The sequence below is a fragment of the Brachycentrus maculatus genome, unplaced genomic scaffold (genome assembly GCF_059751285.1).
Source record: "Brachycentrus maculatus isolate JH-2025_06_01 unplaced genomic scaffold, ASM5975128v1 h1tg000089l, whole genome shotgun sequence".
Lineage (NCBI taxonomy): Eukaryota > Metazoa > Arthropoda > Insecta > Trichoptera > Brachycentridae > Brachycentrus > Brachycentrus maculatus.
Genome location: NW_028280843.1, coordinates 2883877 through 2902371, shown reverse-complemented (window position 1 = coordinate 2902371; position 18495 = coordinate 2883877). Strand labels below are relative to the sequence as shown.

General features: G+C 33.2%; 1 protein-coding gene across 2 annotated transcripts in view; it reads left to right on the top strand.

Annotated features, from left to right (window-relative positions):
* Positions 1 to 956: 956 nt before the first annotated feature.
* Positions 957 to 18495, top strand: part of Khc-73 (Kinesin heavy chain 73) — a 137035-nt gene continuing 119496 nt past the window's right edge. For both annotated transcript variants that reach the window (XM_088257978.1, XM_088257977.1), the window contains exons 1-2: positions 957 to 1154; positions 7643 to 7730. In XM_088257978.1, the coding sequence (XP_088114104.1) occupies positions 1100 to 1154; positions 7643 to 7730 (143 nt within the window). In that variant the 5' untranslated portion in view covers positions 957 to 1099. The remainder of the gene's footprint in view (positions 1155 to 7642; positions 7731 to 18495) is intronic.

Genomic DNA, 18495 nt, shown 5'->3' with positions numbered 1-18495 from the left:
TAATTCTCCAAAGAAAGGAATAGTCTTATAAAAGAATGACCCTGGACATGAATAAAATCTTGCAATCGTAGACACGGGATTGGACGTCAAGGTAATTTACATGCCCATAACAAAACGCCAATATTACAACCCAGATGAAGGGGTTATATATTTATTTACCTTTAAAACGTATTTTTTGCTCATAACATTAAAAGAAATGAAAAAATCGGTGTATATTAATTTCAATCTGAGCGTTAAAAATAATTGACGGTCAAACGATATTTTAAAAGAAATAAAAAGTCTGCTTCGGACGAAGTGGCAACAATTTGTGTAAATGGCGTTTTACGTAAACTTCTGCCTGGATTTATACAAGGTGCAAATGTAAAAGAGATACATAACATTAATATAAATGGAGACATTATCAGGCTAACCTCAGCTGCCGTTCGCTCAAATGCAATGATTCTGCAAGAAATGTAACAACAATCAAAGCAAATCAAATTGAATGCTTTTTTCAACAAAAATAAGAATTGAATTTTGTACGGTGTTTATTTTTTAAACCTTATTTATAATATCAATAAATAATTTATTTTAGAAAACGAATTCAAACTTTATTTATTAATAACATTCACTATTTATTTTATATAGGCTATGTAATAACATTTTATACTTTTCCAAACCTAACCTTATATGGATTTTTGAAAATAAAGAAAATAAGATTACAAAAGAATTTATGAAATAAATAAAAAAAATGGTATTACCCTGGATAACAATTAATTGACATTTATTACAAGCAAAGATCATGGACGCATTACATTACCAACACTTAGATATTATGCAATATACAACTATCTACCCCAGATATATAATAACAACAAACCCCATATTTTGATCTAATAATTTACTAATGGCCTCCCTGTAAATGAAATATTTGACATGGTAATACCGAAATTTACAGTGGAAAAAGCAATATGGCGGCTAGTGTCATTTCGCAGTTCTCGGAGTGTTAAAGCGGAATAATGTATTTCGTTATTTTTGATATTGGGTGAATGTGTATAAATCTTTGTGATAATTTGTGTGTTTAAACAAGTGTTGATTATAATTTTAATTAAGTGTTAGCAAAATGTCTACAGATAAGATTAAAGTCGCTGTTCGAGTTCGACCCTTCAACAGGCGAGGTGGGCTGTTATCAATAATAAATAAATTTAGGGTTGTCCTGATTTTTACGTGTAAATCAGATAAGACGAACGATTCATAATAAAATTTAGACAAATAAATAATTTATTTTAGTAAATGTATATATTTTTGACGATCGCGATATTGTTTTACTTTTTTTTGTTGCTGTAAATAATTTTGCCTCGTAAACCTTGAATGTGATAATTAAAGGTGTGACGTGTACCTGTTATCGCTAAATAATAGCTGAATGAAAAATAAATACAGTCTTTTGTGTCAGGACGTTTTTTCTCGATTGACTGGCGAATTTCATCTCGAACAGCAATCATACATAGCGAGCATCTTGGGTTAAGATTTATTGTTTGTAAGATGAATAAACACTGTTTAAACTATGGTTCATAGCAAACCCGAAACTACGTATTTTTTTTCCTAGACAGTATATTAATATACATATTTTGAAATGGCTGAATATGTTTTATTTTTGTCTGTATCCAGTCATAGTCGTAATACTTGTATTTAGACAAAAAATAGCTGGTATTTTTATTTGTATACTTATTAAATTAGTTCATTTTAGTATTTGAATTTTCACGCAAACCATTGGAATGTTGTTTTTTAGGAATGTGATATGATGAATGTGATATAGGTCCTGAATTCAAAGTTAATTCATTATTTGTTAAAATACTTAATACGCTTCCAGATCCGATCTATAAACTTCATAATCTCCTTCTTTACCTCCTATCCACACGTAATAGTTCGTAGAGCATTGCATTAGAAAATGCAGAATCATCTTGATCGTAAATTATTCGAAGGCAAGGTATCAGTCTTCGCGTGATCGGGTTTAGGCGCCAGCACAGCGCGTGACACTGCTAGCTGGTGACACGTTACTGCTGACCCTGTCGGGAATTAAGCCAGGGACCTCACACATGGTAGCCAAATATGTTAATCATTACACTACGGAGTCAGAAAATATCATATTATATACATATAAGTATATATGTTGTAGTTAAACCGTGTAGTTGAGGTTTTTCAGGCAACATAAGGATAATGTCAGAAAATCAAAACAAACAAAAAAACTTTAAAGCCTTGGTGTATAAGCTTACCTATCACTCTAAAATATTATTGTAGCCGAAAATACCTATTTTACACGTAAATTTTAAACCAGGCTTTAAAAAATGTTATTTATTGTTTATCTTTGAATCGATGTACATTGTACAAATATATCCATTCAAATGTACACGAAGAAAGATTTGTTGAATACAAAAACGATTAGGGTTTTTATAATTTTTTTAGCATTTAAGACCATTCTACCTGCAGACCAGCCTCTTCAAAAATATAAACTGCGGGTAATTTTATTCCTTTAAAAAAATCTATATTATACGGTAGTCGTCAATTTGTCGAATAGAAATATATTGTTCGTTTTTAACATATCAAATGATGTTATTCGCATTAATAAACATAAATTTTGTTTACATTACACGCCTGAAAAAATGTTGAATGTTATATCGATATTGACGAATGTGTTTCATGTTGATTCACCAATAAAAGTAAAGTGTATGTAGGCAACATATTTCATTTAGATAGAATCAAAACTAACATCAAAATAACATTTATTGATAAGAGTAACATCTTATTATGATCTTTTTGATGACACGTGACATTTAAAAAAATGTATGCGTTTTCCGTATCAACTTTTGTATCATATGTATTGTACATATGCCAGAAAAGAAAAAAGCTGTAAGTATGTATTTATTCAACGCAATTTCGGCAACGATAACAGTATGTAGCCACTGTGCTAATTTTTTTATTACCTTTGCGATTTATATGTTGAACATACATTTTATAATCAAAACTCATGTGTTATTTTAAATTAACATTTGTTTTGTTTCTAACGTAATTGAAACTTTGCGCCAAAATGGAATTGAATCTATTTTGTTGAAACATGTTATAACAGTAATGGATTATCAAATGAGCACAAAATAAAACACCCCAAAATGAAACTAGAAATTTTGCAACTTTAAGAGCAAATTTAGGTTTGCTTCTTCCTAATAAGCATTAATTAATACTGCAACACGAAAAGCTTAGTGTGAGCTAGATATGGAAAGTTAAGAAAAAGGAATTGAAAAAAAAGTAAAGAAAAAATAATGTTTTTTCCTTTCCTACATTTTGAAGTATTAGTTACGAATACACGTTGGAACATTGTGTTTTTTCGTAATATTCTAAATTAATTTTATCCCTTATTATAAATTTAGATGAGAGAATGGATAAAAGTTGTGCAAATAAGTATATAAATGGGAAGAACTTATTGACGCAATTGTATGAACTTACTGTAAGTTTGAAGTATATTGGTGACAATTAACGGAAAATGAGAAAAGTTATCACTTGGAAGAAATTCACAAATTTTCTCAAATGTAGCTTTCTTGCGAATTGTGCTACTTGTGAAGAGAAATATAGTCCTCCAGATTTCTAAAGGACTCGACGCGTTACAATGGTGGCAAGTATTCAAGGGACACGGTAAAACGTAGTCGACAGAATGTAACAATATATTATGTACTTAGGTCACATTTCAAAGCAGGATACAGGCTACATTATTCATATTTATAATTTGTTATATTTTAAACATAATTAAGATTTAATAGACGATAGAAAAAATACAATAAAAAGACAAAGTAGTTCACTCATTCGTGGAATCCTGGGCGTAACAGACATTAACTCTATGGATCCCGGCCGAAAACTCATAAAACTTCCCCAGTGCCCGGCCCATTTTTGTGAAATTTCATGTATTGTGAAGGGTTTCTTAAAAGTGTTATAATTATGAAAATAGTGGGTTAAATCAAATAAAACTTCTGATATTTATTTGAAACACTTTGATGAATCATTTTTGTTTGGTAAATTTGCCAACATTGGCCTTTATGGAGAGTAACATTGCAATATTTGCACACAAACTCCTTTTTTTGTCCTTTGCATACACTTTGCAGGCTTAACTTACAGGTACAACCAGATCCTGCTTCATACACAGTACTATATACTAGCAAAATCCATAAGTAAGGACACCATACTTATGGATTTGCTAGAATTGTACACATGGAATGTAAATCGTCCTCGTCATATAATCCAGAGAAATGTTATGCTTTGGTTTATAAGCAGCCTAAAAGAGAGGAATGAAATGCTCCATAAGCGATTGTATTTTATACAGCGTATTGTAATCTACGGGACGCAATTTATTTGAGAAATGAAGCATTTGCAATATTCGGAATAATCTTGGAATAATAGAAAGGAAGAGGAAAAGCAATTGAGATGGTATGGGCATATAGGACGCAGAGAACCCGAACATGTAGTTAACCAGGCAATAGAAATGGATCTTTCCCGAAAGTTATCTAGAGGAAGACCAAGGAATTCATGGGTGAAGCAGAAAGATAACACGATTCGAAGGCATGGCCTAGGTGACGTTGTCCAGGACAGAAGGACTTGTAACCTGAGGAAGTGGAGAGCTGACCCCAGCAGTCTACAAGGACAATATGCTGGGATGTAGCCAGGAAGAAGAAGATTTAATAGACGATATAGTGCTCTTACGGTTATTTTCATTTACTTTTATTTCATTTAATAGCTGAGAATTCGATCTTATCGATATAAAATGTGACGTTGAATAAATACGTAGGTAGGCACATTAACACTAATAATGTATATGAATTACTAATTGTACCAAATCCGAGACAAATCGATAGTATACATAGTGACTTGACGATGGATGATAATGTATTATAAACATAATTCATAGTTGAGTTTTGGAATTCTACTTTGTTAATTTGAACCCCACAACCCACAGTTTTTTTTACCCCTTATCTATCCATGTTCATCACGCGATCGAGTGTGAGAGATATTTTTTTGTTATAGTATTTCGCGTAGGGTTTTTTACTTTCCACTTTCCCTACACCAGTGTTTGCTTTGATTTTTCCTCAATACAGTGTTTGAGAACGTAACTTTCTGAACAAAAATTGATGAGACAATAATAGGGTATAAGGATCTATCAGATTTCTACGACTAAGAAAAATAAATTAACTACGTGACAAATCTTGATATTGAATGCATTGTATCTTTTTTATTACAAATTGTATTGTTTTTAGATACCAACATTATGCATTTATTATTCACTAATCATATTCACTATCATTTTTAAGTTATATAAACTGAATATTCTATAAATCCTTGTACATAATAATAGGCTAGGCGAATTTTCTTACGCAAGTAATAAATATTTTTTTTAAAAGTATGAAAATGAATTTAGAAATCAGAAATATAAAAGACACAAACACTCTAAAAAAGAAACTAAACAAGATAACCCCCTTGCACCGCATATAAATATACTCGTATGTTCCCCAGTAATATTTTTTTACTGTATTGCGTGTCGCTTACAAACTAAAGAACTAAAGCTTAACTGCATCTTATGTTTGTGTACATAATTATGCCATAATTCCGATCACAAATAACTCATTGTCGCATTATGCCTACTGACAATCGCGCGTTGAGTTGAACAGCTGACGTAGGATGTGATGAGAAATTGATTCGATATATTGGGATACGTAAGTTACCTCGCACAGAGTTCGCGGTAGGATGTTTCGTGGCGTTGTTAGTGCTTGATTATGTTTTGATTTATCGCGTTGTTTTGTCTCTTGTGTGAGCGTTAATCACAACTGGATGCCCGGTCAATGGGCTGTGCGGGAGTGTGTTCGTGAGCTACACTGGGCTGACTCATTTCCTAGACGAGTGCATTCTGTCGTACTTGCAACTCAGTAGCACTAAGGCGCAGTGTACGATAAATCGCAAATTAATTTTCTTTCGCAATTTATGTCCATATATTTATTTCGAAAAGTTTTTTTAAAGTAAATATATGGGTTTGAAATGAAAAGAGTTATTAAAAGGCAATTTTTTTATGTGTATTTTTTCAATACCTAAAAATAATATTTTGAGCGGGAACACGTCTGGCCTCTAGCGCGGCCGGTCGCATTCTGAATTTCATCGTTTGAGATCTCAGTCTTAACTGGCTGGATTAGCATTTTAATTTTAATGTTATCACCCGCAAAGCCTTTTCTTTTTAGAGCATTTTCTGCAAGTAGGATATGTGAGGATACGTAAGATAGATGCTAAAGATACATCACAAACACCCAGACCGATTGAAAATAAAATTTTCGTTAATTTATTTTGCTATTGGTGGGGATCGAACCCGTGACGCCAGTTTCGGAGTCGAGCGTCTAGCGGACTACGCCGCGGCGCCTGCTTTAAACCAATCTTCTTCTTTTTCTTATATTAGATCTGAAGATTTGTTTTTCACAAGAAAATGGCTCTCGTGATGTTGACGCCCTGCAATCTTTTCATCTTTTAGGTGGTCTTCCGGGATGGCGGTGACCCTTGGATATTTGATTCATCTTTATCAAGTTTATATCAATGTTTTAATTAAGCTTTTTTAAAATTATTTTTACTTAACAAAGAAATACTGATTCACGAATTCTAGGGTATATCATATTATATGTTCAGGTTTTAAAGTTTTCAAAGAAGAGCACAAATCGAATTGTAAATTTAAAAAAAATTACAATTAACGCACATTTTATACATAAAAAAACATGAATTGTAATATTTTGTCCGCCTCCGTAGTGATCAGTAGTTAGCGCGTTTTGCTATCACGATGAAGTCCGAGAATCGGTTTCCATCCCTTTCACGTTTTATTTCACTACATGGAATACATTCCTGGCAATAACGTGGTTGGCAAACTCCCTGAAGTTTCGTATTCGATGAATAGGAGGTGTTCTAGATGTTCGTTACTATTAGTAGGTATAAAGTTTGTTAGGTACTCTTGTTTCTGGCAGGTGCATAGAAATTTAACATGCATAGAAATGCAACAATGCAGGTCCCTCTGTGGTGATTATTTATATTTTTTTTGAAAAGTAACAGATTATTTACAAAATATAATAAATAAAAAAAAATGTGTACATAAGCATAACTATATAATATTATAACTTACATTTCTTGATTAAATAGACATCAACAATATTTCTCTTAAACTTTTTAAAATAAATATTATTGATGTCTATTTGATTAAGCATTTCATTGCACATATCGCAGGGTTTATTTAAAAATGTGCTTTGGTAGGACTTGGTACCGTGGAACGGGGCTACTTGAACTTTGATGTGTTACTTAAGCCCAGTACATTTTTTTTTAAATCTGTATGTCGTTACGTTCATTATTGTAGACTAAATACAAATCTATTTTTTTTGTACCGGGCTCAAGTAACACATCAAAGTTTAATTAGCCCCGTTCTACGGTATGCATTTTAGGGATTTTGAATAAAGTTTTGTATCTGGTCTGTGCTACCTGAACTCTAAAATTAATAAGTGATAAAAGCTCTAAGCAGTCTACATGATTATTTATATTGTTTTTCTTTTCAATGTTAAAATTTACTAGGTCAGTACTAATTTAGCATATCGTTTTTTTCCGTTTTTAGAACTTGAGCTCAGCACACAATGTGTCGTGGACATGGAAGGTCAGCAGACCATACTGCAGTGTCCGACGTCACTCGACAAAATAGACAGGTAAGATTCCAGCCCCAACCCTTTATATGATAAAAAGTTTCAATAAATAAAAAATGTATTAAAAAAGAACTCCACCGACAAGACACACAAGGTGGCTCTCTGCAAAATATATATTTTTTAATATGTTAAAAATTGTGATTTAAAAAATAAAATAAAATAAAATAAAATGTCCACCAGTTAACAATATTAATAATGCGTCATTATGAGGCTATGTGAATAACAGAATGAATGTTGGACTTCATTCAGTTATAGCAAATAAAACATAGTTTTTTATTGAAAGTAGACTCAATGCAGTCTAAATCCGTTCTCTCAGACGTGTGCGGCAAAACGTTGTATGATAGATGTTCGAACGGTGATTTAAAGAAAAAATGCAAGGCTGAGATAAGCATTATTGATAAAATTAAGAGAGGCGTGTTGACATTGTTTGGGCATGTGAATCGAATGGGTGAATAAAGGATTGTAAAAAAAATTAGGTGAATGTAATAGAAGCAGAGGAAGACCGGGGAAAACTTGGTATGATCAAGTATTTCTAATACTTGAAAATGGTTAGGTAAGGAGTTGGAATATTCGGCGTGTATGTATGAGGAAAAAAAGAAAAAAATGTCCGCCTCCGTAGTGTTATGGTCAGCATGCTCGCCTACCGTTCTGGAGGTCCCGGGTTCGATTCCCAGGGGGGTTTAATAAATATAAGTGATTTTTTCACTCTAATATTTATTCAATATTACACTGGACTGGTACCTGAAGTGGAGAGCTGTCCACCTTTCCTTCATGTGTAATCGATCGAGATAACACTGCGTTTATATGAAGCAGTGCCCTATGCACCATTGGGGTGCGGTAAGGGATTTATGATTATTATTATGTATGAGGAGATGCATGAATGGGTAAGAGGCGAAGATTGTGTGTAATGACAGATTGGTGTGGCGTTCTATTCGGAGAAGTGGCGTGATAGTTAGGTACTTTGATACTTGTTATCTCGGAAAGAGTTTCAACTGTGGATTGTGAAACCCCTACTTCTGCTATCAACTTCCAAGTTATGAAATTATGAGTAAATTTCCGGATATTCATCATTTACAGATAGTACTGTGTAGTTTTCAAATGACTGAAAAATTCTTTACATATTGAAGTAAGTAAAAAAAAATATCTAAGTGAATTGATCTCGTTATTAGAGATTTTTTTTAAATCTTGCAGTTTTCATAAAAAAATATATTTACTTGCGCGCTGAATAAAAACAACTACTCTTATTTTACTGATTTAAAATGACGTTTCGGACTGGTTCCTGAAGCAAAAGATTGATCACTTCACCTTCGTGTAATTTTCGTTACTCTGAAGGAATATAATGCGATGCCCTATGCACCATGTGCAAGTAAATTCGTGTATATATATTTTGCGTTGCGATATAAAGCTCAACTTAGGTGTAAGCGTTGTCGCTGAAATAAAAATCAGGAATATTTTTATATTTATTATCTTACAATGTGTATTCTAATCACAATATGTGCATAAAGTAAGTTTAGTTAATAATGTTAACTACAATATTTTACAAATAAAATGTAAATACTGTATGTGCTAATTGTCCCCCTCGGCTACCGTACTGTAAGTCCCGGGTTCGATTCTCAAGGGGGGGGGGGGAGGGATCAAATAAATAAAAGTGATTTTTTTCACTCCATAATTAAGTGATATTTGGAAGTCTGGGCATTTATATGGTTGATTTTTGATGAGATGTCAAAAAATAATATTAATAACTACTATAATTGGAGATAAATCAGATTTGTGAACAAGTATTTGAACCCACTCAAAATGTTGTAAGTGATATTTGGTCAATATTATCCTGGACTGTTACCTGAAGCGCAGGGTTGATCACCCTTCCTTTGCGTGTTAAAGATCAAGATAACACTGCGTTTATATGATGCAGTGTCCTATGCACCATCGGGTGCGGATGAGGGTTTGAAGAAGAATATGTGCTAGTTACGATTATCATTTTAGTCGCCAGTCAAAATGCGCGACACTTAACAAAATATATATCGCTCACTCCTTTCAAGAACGTCATAAATCAAAAATCGTCAATTTCCAGTTGTGCATGTTTTCGGAATACCCAGAAAATGTACTATATCCCAGCAAAAGCTGCATATTTTAAACTGAATATTTACCCGCTACAGGGCAGAAAGTGTTGTTTTTGCATTTAGAAGAAAAGATATTGTTTAATTATTTTTTAAAATATACTAAATATTTTTCATATGAAAAAAAACCTTCAGGTTTTACCTAAAAAGATCTCTTGCACAGAAAAAAAATTCAGTAAGTGGCTTGATATTTATTTTTAAAACATTGTATTATATTTTTAAACTTTATAACGTTCTCCTGAAAAATCAAGTATTTTGATTTATGACGTTCTTGAAAGGAGTGAGCGATATGTAGTACATAGTATCGATTTGTTATTCTCGTATTTTTACGATCAAACCTCGCCTAATAATAGCTAGAACTATTTTCCGACCGCGTTTGGTATCGTGGCGATTATTATTCTTCTCAAATTTCGCTCTACGTACTACTTACTATAGCTGTTTTTGTAAATATTTACAGTTTGTGTAGCCATTCCGTCTGGATCTCTTGTTTGTCGATGCTGACGTCAGAGATTCTCAGGTTGAGGGTGAATCGTCCGAGGGTAGATTTATCTCGGCTGATGAATGAGCGATGGAGATGGATCGGTTTTGTTTATGAGATTTTTTGTTACTCATGTAGGTTTGTCGGTAAACAAAATATCAAAATGATTCATATTTCGTTTTAAGTGTTTAGATTACTACATAAACGGAAATATGCGTAATGTGTGCTTATTTGATTTATACCTAGATAAGAGTTGATTCGCATTTTTAGAAATTATCTTTAAAATAATCGTTTTCAATTTAGGAATAGTGTGTCATTATTTGATAACATCTGACAATAAATAATTGGCACTATATTATACAAGTTTATATGTAATGCACTGGCAAAAATGTTTCGTGAAAGTGATATGAAAGGAACGAGTGAACTGTTTATTCCTGCTGAATAATTGAGCAGTTGATCGATCCATTGAGGAATGTCCGCTAACCCGCGACAGAGCGCTGAATGATAACTTCTTCAGTGTTCTGTATTTCCATCACTACTCAGGAGAATCAATAACTTCTCTTGGCTAGTCTAAACGTCACTTCGTGTGTGTGTGAAAATGACGGAAGCTCCACACAAAAATGTTCGATCCCACCCTAGGACACTGCGAGGAAACTGTAATAAACCATTCGTATGTTTCTATTAAGTGCCCTTTTTCGACTTTTCCTTCCTCAAAAGTATTGATCTCACGTATTATGGCTATGAATTTAGTACGTGAGTCACACGATTCCGATTATTGTTCGGTTCTGTATGATGAAAATGGGCAAACGGCTTTTCATAAATGGTCGGTTTCTCAATTATTCGAACAGATGTGGAAGTTATAAATAGCTCGGATTCCTCCGTCGATATGTCTACACAATGATTGAATCCAACTTCTCGATAAAATATATATCGTAACGATTCTCCATTACGTTATCGGTATTAGATTTTGTTATCGCTGATGATATTTTCACAACGCCGATATGGATAATTTTTATCAGTGTTTTATTTTGAGTGATTTCATAACGTCAAACCCGTATTATCATTTCAAAATTTCATTGAATTGGTCCTAATTCGTCGTTTTAAGAGTGTTCATCGAATTACTATAAATTTTACTAAAAATATTAAGCGTTATCAACTTACACGCTGATCTTGGTATAGTCTGTCAACTAGCCAACGTGACGAATTTTTTCTTTATTTATTGAGCACTTGAATTTTTTACGTAAATACTTTAATCATTTCGCACTAAATACCGACACCTGCTAACGGTCTCTAGTGGGAATAACTTGCCTATTTTTTTCCAGTGCTTATTATTTGTGATGTTACTTTGAACGTCTTATTCAATTTGTACGGCCTGAATTATACGGCAACCATTATGTATGGATCATGTTCTGCTACATAAGTTGTCAAGTTGTTGTTGAGTTAAGTCGCGATGGAGACACACTTCTTGTAGTTTCGTGATTGTCTACTATTCGCACACCACGTGTCTGACATTCCTACTCTACTCATATTACTTTGTAGGCGAGGGCTGGCAAAGTAATGGATCATAAAATTACAAGTAGTGATTTATATAAACTAATACTGAGTGCTTTCTTAATATTACACATAAAAAAAACTTTTACTGATGGGAGGAGTACGAATGGTAAATTCAGAATTGGGGAATTATTCCTAATATACAGAAAATGTTGTAATCTCGTCCCAAAGTACCAAAATAATTTTGAATCCTTTAAAATTTGAATCAAAGTAAATACATAATGTACAGTATTATTCAAGCTCGCTTAATAACCTCAAGTTGAAGTATTTATAATTCACCTTAGCCCATGTAGTGTAATGTAATATAACGATTGTAATTCTCTGCGAGTTCACTGTGTGTAATATGATTACAGATTACCGGCGCTTAATATATTTTGCTCTCTCGCTTATCTTCTCTCTGTGTCGCCAATTGCTTTCTCAAGGTGTAGTCGAATTCCTGAGATGAAGTTATATTGCCGTGTATTTAAGGGGACTAATTTATCTCCCGTCAGACGGGGCTGTTTGCGGTATGACCGTAACACCCTGTTTAATATATGGCAACCCCGACGTCTCGTCTTTTGTAGTCCATGATAATATTAATGATCATGTCCCGGAAAACTTTTAATGAAATCCACCCACTTCTTGTAGTCTCATGACAGATCCTTTGTTTTTAAAAGTTGCCAACTAGTCCTGAGTGTACTTGTTAGTTGCGAAGGGGAGACATCGATTTATGCGAGAGCGTAGCAAGTTTTACGAGGGAAACTAATATGAACGAGCGTGTTTCGTGTCAAAAATCAACACACATTTTTATTTATGATGTGAAAACGTAGTAAAAAATGAGTGAGATAAAAAGTTATTTCTTTATTTATTTAAAACATATTACATACACAAGTCACATTTATAATATTATCGAGTTATTTCCATTACTCATTCTGGGACATGGGATTAACGTTAACAAGACTGAAAACAAATAAGAAAACACAGGCAAAATGTAAAATATAAAGTAATAAAAGGCACAGTAAATAGGCATATAAAAAAACAAGGTAAGAACCACGTTCAAAGGGAAATGAGAATATAACAAAATTTTCACTAACACAAACATCTATTTATCATTCATTTTGGATCCCTAACTGGGTCTTAATAACGCGGCGAAATTGCCAATAATTATATCAAGGATTGCGATCGAACGAAAATAATTATAATGGGGAACTTTTCAACTCAAATACAAAAGCCGGAGGAACGTAAACGCGTTAGTTATGAGGAAATTTAAAATTGATCGTATTTTATTCACTCAACTATTCGCAGTTTTGCGTTGATTAAGCCCGCAAGTGTTTCCCTTCGGAGATGGTGTCGAGCTGGCTGGTATTGTAGGGGAAGCGACTCGGTTACTCGAACCTGCTCCCGGATTGTTCCTCGCTACCCGCCTAGCTCGGCGTCTCTCCTCCCCGCCGAATTGGGGTTATTAATTTTGCTCGTCGCCTCCGCGCGGCATGCAAATTGCGCTGCGGGAATTTGTTGGAACCTCCGCAGGTTCGGGAGCTTCTCGTGAAGTGATCGTGTTATGAATTTTACGCACATTACCCCCTCCCCCCTATCAACACCTGAAAGTAAAATTGATAACTTGCTAATTAATCCTATTCAATGATTAATAAGTAGAAAATTGAATTTAAATATTCAGTTATTCTAAATATAATATTGTTCGCCTCCGCGCTGCAATGGTTAGCGTGTTTGGCTACCGTGCTGGAGGTTCCGGATTTGTTTCACAGGGAGGCTGGTGAAAATAAATATTAAGAGATTTTACACTCTAATATTTATTTAATATTACCCTGGTCTTGAAGCGCAGGAGTGATCACCTTGCCTTCATGTAAGTAACGATCATGATAATACTGCATCAATATGATGCAGTGCACTATGCACTTTTGCGTGCTGGTAAGGGTTAGAAGAAAATAAATATATATTTCGTTTTACGCACACGACTCAAAACCGGTTCCTAAATTTACTAATTTAAATCTTACAAATTCATCGTTTCTTTCGTCTACTTGAAGGTAAGTATTCCTTGCCAAAATTTTAAACTCTGTCGAAATGAGGGATCGATATATTATTATTCCAAATCGTGTTTGCGCGAGATATCAGCATCGGAAAATCTAGCCCATTTTCATTTCATATTTTGTAATATGTATCGGGTTTTCCACACGACACGTCATTTGTTATAGCAGGTATTATATTAATAGTTTTACACAAAAAGTCAAATTTCTTCAATTAATTTTTTATCCCACTAATTATTTCACGAAGGCTGTATTGATTGATTTATTAAAGCGAACTTTATTTCCTATATTAATATTATGCTTTATCCCAGATACAAGCTAAAGCATTCATAGCCTTGTCAGGTAGTCATGATTTACATTTTGTGAAATGTATGTATGGTATATTTGTTAAGTTGAATATTTTTCACACGTTGATGTTATATTGTAATATTTTTATGCTGTTATTTTTAGTACCTAAAAAACTTATCGTGGCATATTTATGTGACATAAAACGCATGGTTATTTCGAACGTGTAGTATTTTCTAGTTGTAAGCAATTATGCTCGGACAGAACAAAATGTTATTGGTTTAAATCTAATTTTGGCAAGTCTGTTGACATCTGTTCCGAAATACAACTGGAGTAATTTTTGGAAGCCTTTTGCCCTATTGTGTGCCTTTGTGCCTCTTTCGTTCCCCAGGCTCAGGGTAAATATTTCCTTTATATTCCAACTATCATACCGCAATCACCGTCCTGAAACCTGAAATGCTATGTATATGCTTATTGTATCCAAATTCAAACACAAACTATTCAAACCATCGTAACAGGATTTAATTAACACATTCTTTGTGTGTAACCAAGTTATTGACGTTTTGATATGAATAATCCCGATATTGGATACACTGTATATTGTTATAGCGTTCACAGCGAAACAATATTTATTTTTAATTATTTTACTTAGTAAATACCGCTATTCCTTTAAATCTGTCTATTTCGAATCATTTTCAACCACCGCAAGCATTCCACATAATTTTTAAATACAATGTTTGCAAATGATGCGGAATGCATCGAAACACGTGTCACAATGGATTTTAAGAAAAAGTGGTAATTACCAAGTAAAACTTAAATAATAAAATAGATATACATATATTAATTACCACAAAGTGATTGTCGAATCAATTAATGATATTACCATATTTATTTCGTTTAATTTTGCTGTAAAGCCTTTTTTTCTTCATACTTCTTGTATAGTGTTGAATATACTAACTTAAGTTGATATTTTTATTTTTCTGAACCATATAGTCACCCAAACGGTGCATCGGGCACCGGCTCGAATTGACTCAGTGTTCGACTCGAAAAGTTATATGAAGCAGGGTGATCAGTTCTGTCATCCAGATTCATGGATGGAGGAGTGGAATATGTTTGATGGAATGCAGATGACCTAATTACGAGGAGCTTAGCTGAACATTCCTGCTATATGGGAAAGGGAATGGAAAAAAGGAAAATAACAGCGATAGGAGGGTATTGCCTTGTGTAAGCTGTACACTGCTAATATGTAGGCTAATCTTTTTATGTATTGATTTGGCGTTTAATTTGTAGAATTCCATTTTAATTTATGTTGTATTTTATGTGTTTTTTAACAATAAAATACGACTTAATAGACTAAAAAAATCTGTGTTTGATTTAACAATTAATACATCATATTTTTATATTTGATCAAGGATAAATACTTTTTTGGGACATCTGTACGTTTTTTACAGTAACTGCCTATGTCTAATGTTCATATTCATTGCATTTTTGAAAATGCTTTATCATACTGCGAACGTGCTCGTGTATTTTATTATTTACGAAGAGTTTTTATCGCTTTTCTTTTATGACTTTGAGACCGCAGATATGACTTGTATAGTCTAAGAAACTCCAATGTACGTGAAAAAAAGAAAAATACATTATTTTTGTAGATATGGAGTGTTTTTAGTGTAATATAATAAAAACATAAATTATTTATATCTCGTAGGTTATCATTTAATTCATTCAAAACCATCATCCTCTCCAGATGGTGCATAGGGCACTGCATCATATAAACGCAGTGTTAGATCTTAATCGTTAACACATAAAGGAAAAGTGATCACCCTCCGCTTCAGGTACCAGTCAAGGGTAATATTGAATAAATATTATAATGAAAAATCACTTATTTATTTGACACCCCTCTCTGGAAATCGAAACCGAGACCTCTAATACGGTAGCCGAGCATGCTGACCATTAGTTATTGTAATCCGTTTTTTCTATGGCAAAGTGATTAATTCCTGACGTAAGGCTGTGCATACTGCACACTGCACACCCTCATGGCCATTTGCATACGCCGTGATCGTTTTGTATTACCTCTGGGTTATCTCGCACGTTGTCTGCATACTTGTATATTACCGTGCCAGAGTTTACTCACACGCGCCGTTAAGAATTAAGAGTGATAATTCCATTGTCGTGTGTACCTACTCGCACTACGGTATAGCGATGTCCGTTTAGTGTCGAAACACGGCGTTTTCCGTCAGCCGACCTCGGCAGAGCGATATTGTCGTCCCGACGCTAATAGCGTAACGGTGCCGCGCCACTTTTCACGGTTGTGATAATGAATGCGAGCAAAGTTTTTCATAGCTGTACTACAGATATTACAGTTCGCTTTTACCTCATTTAATTTATCAACATATTTTAATGACTTGAGCTGATTTTTAATTCAATGACGCATCCATATTTTAATTTGATTTAATTTTAAAACAGAATTATTACAAATAAAAAAAAAAACGTCTTGATGATACGTACTTGTTAGTTTAATATAACATTTTTTTTACATAAAAACCCTATTTTATTATTTTTCAATGGCTGCAATGTAAGAACATTTCATTGTTTTTTCTACATGTTTTTAACCTACCTTCAGTATCTATCTTACAGTGCCTATACATGCTTGTGAAAATTTGATATTGGGTTAAAAATCTATTTTGCATCAAAAGGTTTTTTTCTTGTTTTTTTTTTTTAATGTTAAAGCTGCCTACTTAGATAAATAAAATATTTAATTTTAATACTTTATTCAATTATAAGAAATAAGCCTATTTATCCAAAAACCATAAATATTTGATATGTTATCTAATCTTCACGTTGTTTCGTCGAAAGATCGTCGTTAAATTGCTTGAAATGCTCTTACATCCTAGGAAGTGATACAAACCTGTCGAATGACTTTTATCTTTAATACAAACCTCGACTCCCACAAGTCAGTCCTTATGCAGTATTTCAAGAACTATTGGAATGTTTAATTTATATCATTTGTCAAAATATTTATATGTAATTTGATATTGTATCATGAAATATTTTTGGTAAGTACTTATATACTTTTTTATTTTGTTTTTTTTTTTTAGCAGAAAGCATAAATCGCTATTATAAAATTAATTAATATTTTTTTTACCGAATTTATTTGAAAATAATCAACCACATTCACAAACGTAAATATTAAAATGATTAAGATATTATTAATAAATAAGATGGTAGTTTCCACTTATCATTTTTATTTATTTATTACGAGCTTTAACCGGCCACGTGTTGTTGTGGTTCAGTCTTGTTAAATGGGAAAGAAAGAAAAGAGAATGCATACATTTCTAATATGTACCGTAGAACGGGGTACTTGAACTTTGATGTGTTACTTGAGCCTAGTACATTTTATTTTATTTAGATCGTGGTATCGATCGAAGTATCGTGACAATAAGTGTCACCTGTCAGGGAAACCATGAATCAAGTCGATACGTTCATTATTGTAGACCAAATACAGATTTATTTTTTTTTTGTACTGGGTTCAAGTAACACATCAATCTTTAAGTAGCCCCGTTCTACCTTACGTTTAATTTAACGTTGTGTCAAAGTTTACCAATTGGTGAATAACTTTGAGATATTTAATATTTTAAACAAATGAATATGTACATTTTTATTTATAAATAAAACTGAGACGTTGATCAATGAATAAAAATAACATTTAATTATATAATTTGGATATACTTATACAAAAAAACACCTACTTTCACGGCCTAGTGATCAGCAAGCGGAAGAGTAAGTAATGAGTAGCCGTAGAAAGTCTTGCCGGATCTAATCGAAAGTCCTCCGTCACGCATTTACAAATTAAAACCTTTCCCGTCACCATTGCACTTTTTCCAATCCACCGTGACCGATCGTTGCAATATTGTAATTGCATTGTTCTAGTGGCGTGATGCCGATTGACCGGCATCCGTTTGGGAAACTTGCTGGCGAGCAGGTTCTCAGTTTTTCTGCACTTTTAATAGAGGCAGTATAATTAGTTCTGTTTTGATCGCACTGCATCGATCGCTGCTGCATGTAAAAGTTGTCTTTGAACGTGGTCTTGAAGTCGAGAAGCGTGATGTTGATTTTTTGTCGTTGTTTTGTTGTAGCGTTTTTAAACAACACTGTATTTATGATTGCCGTTTTTTAAAAAGCGGTTTAGTAAAAAACGCGTTTTATTCATGAATTATAACTTTATGTCAGTGTATACTCGTATATCATTTCTTTCAACAACGTCAAATATCAAAAAATTGATTTTTCAGGAGATCGTTTTTAAAGTTTAAAAATAT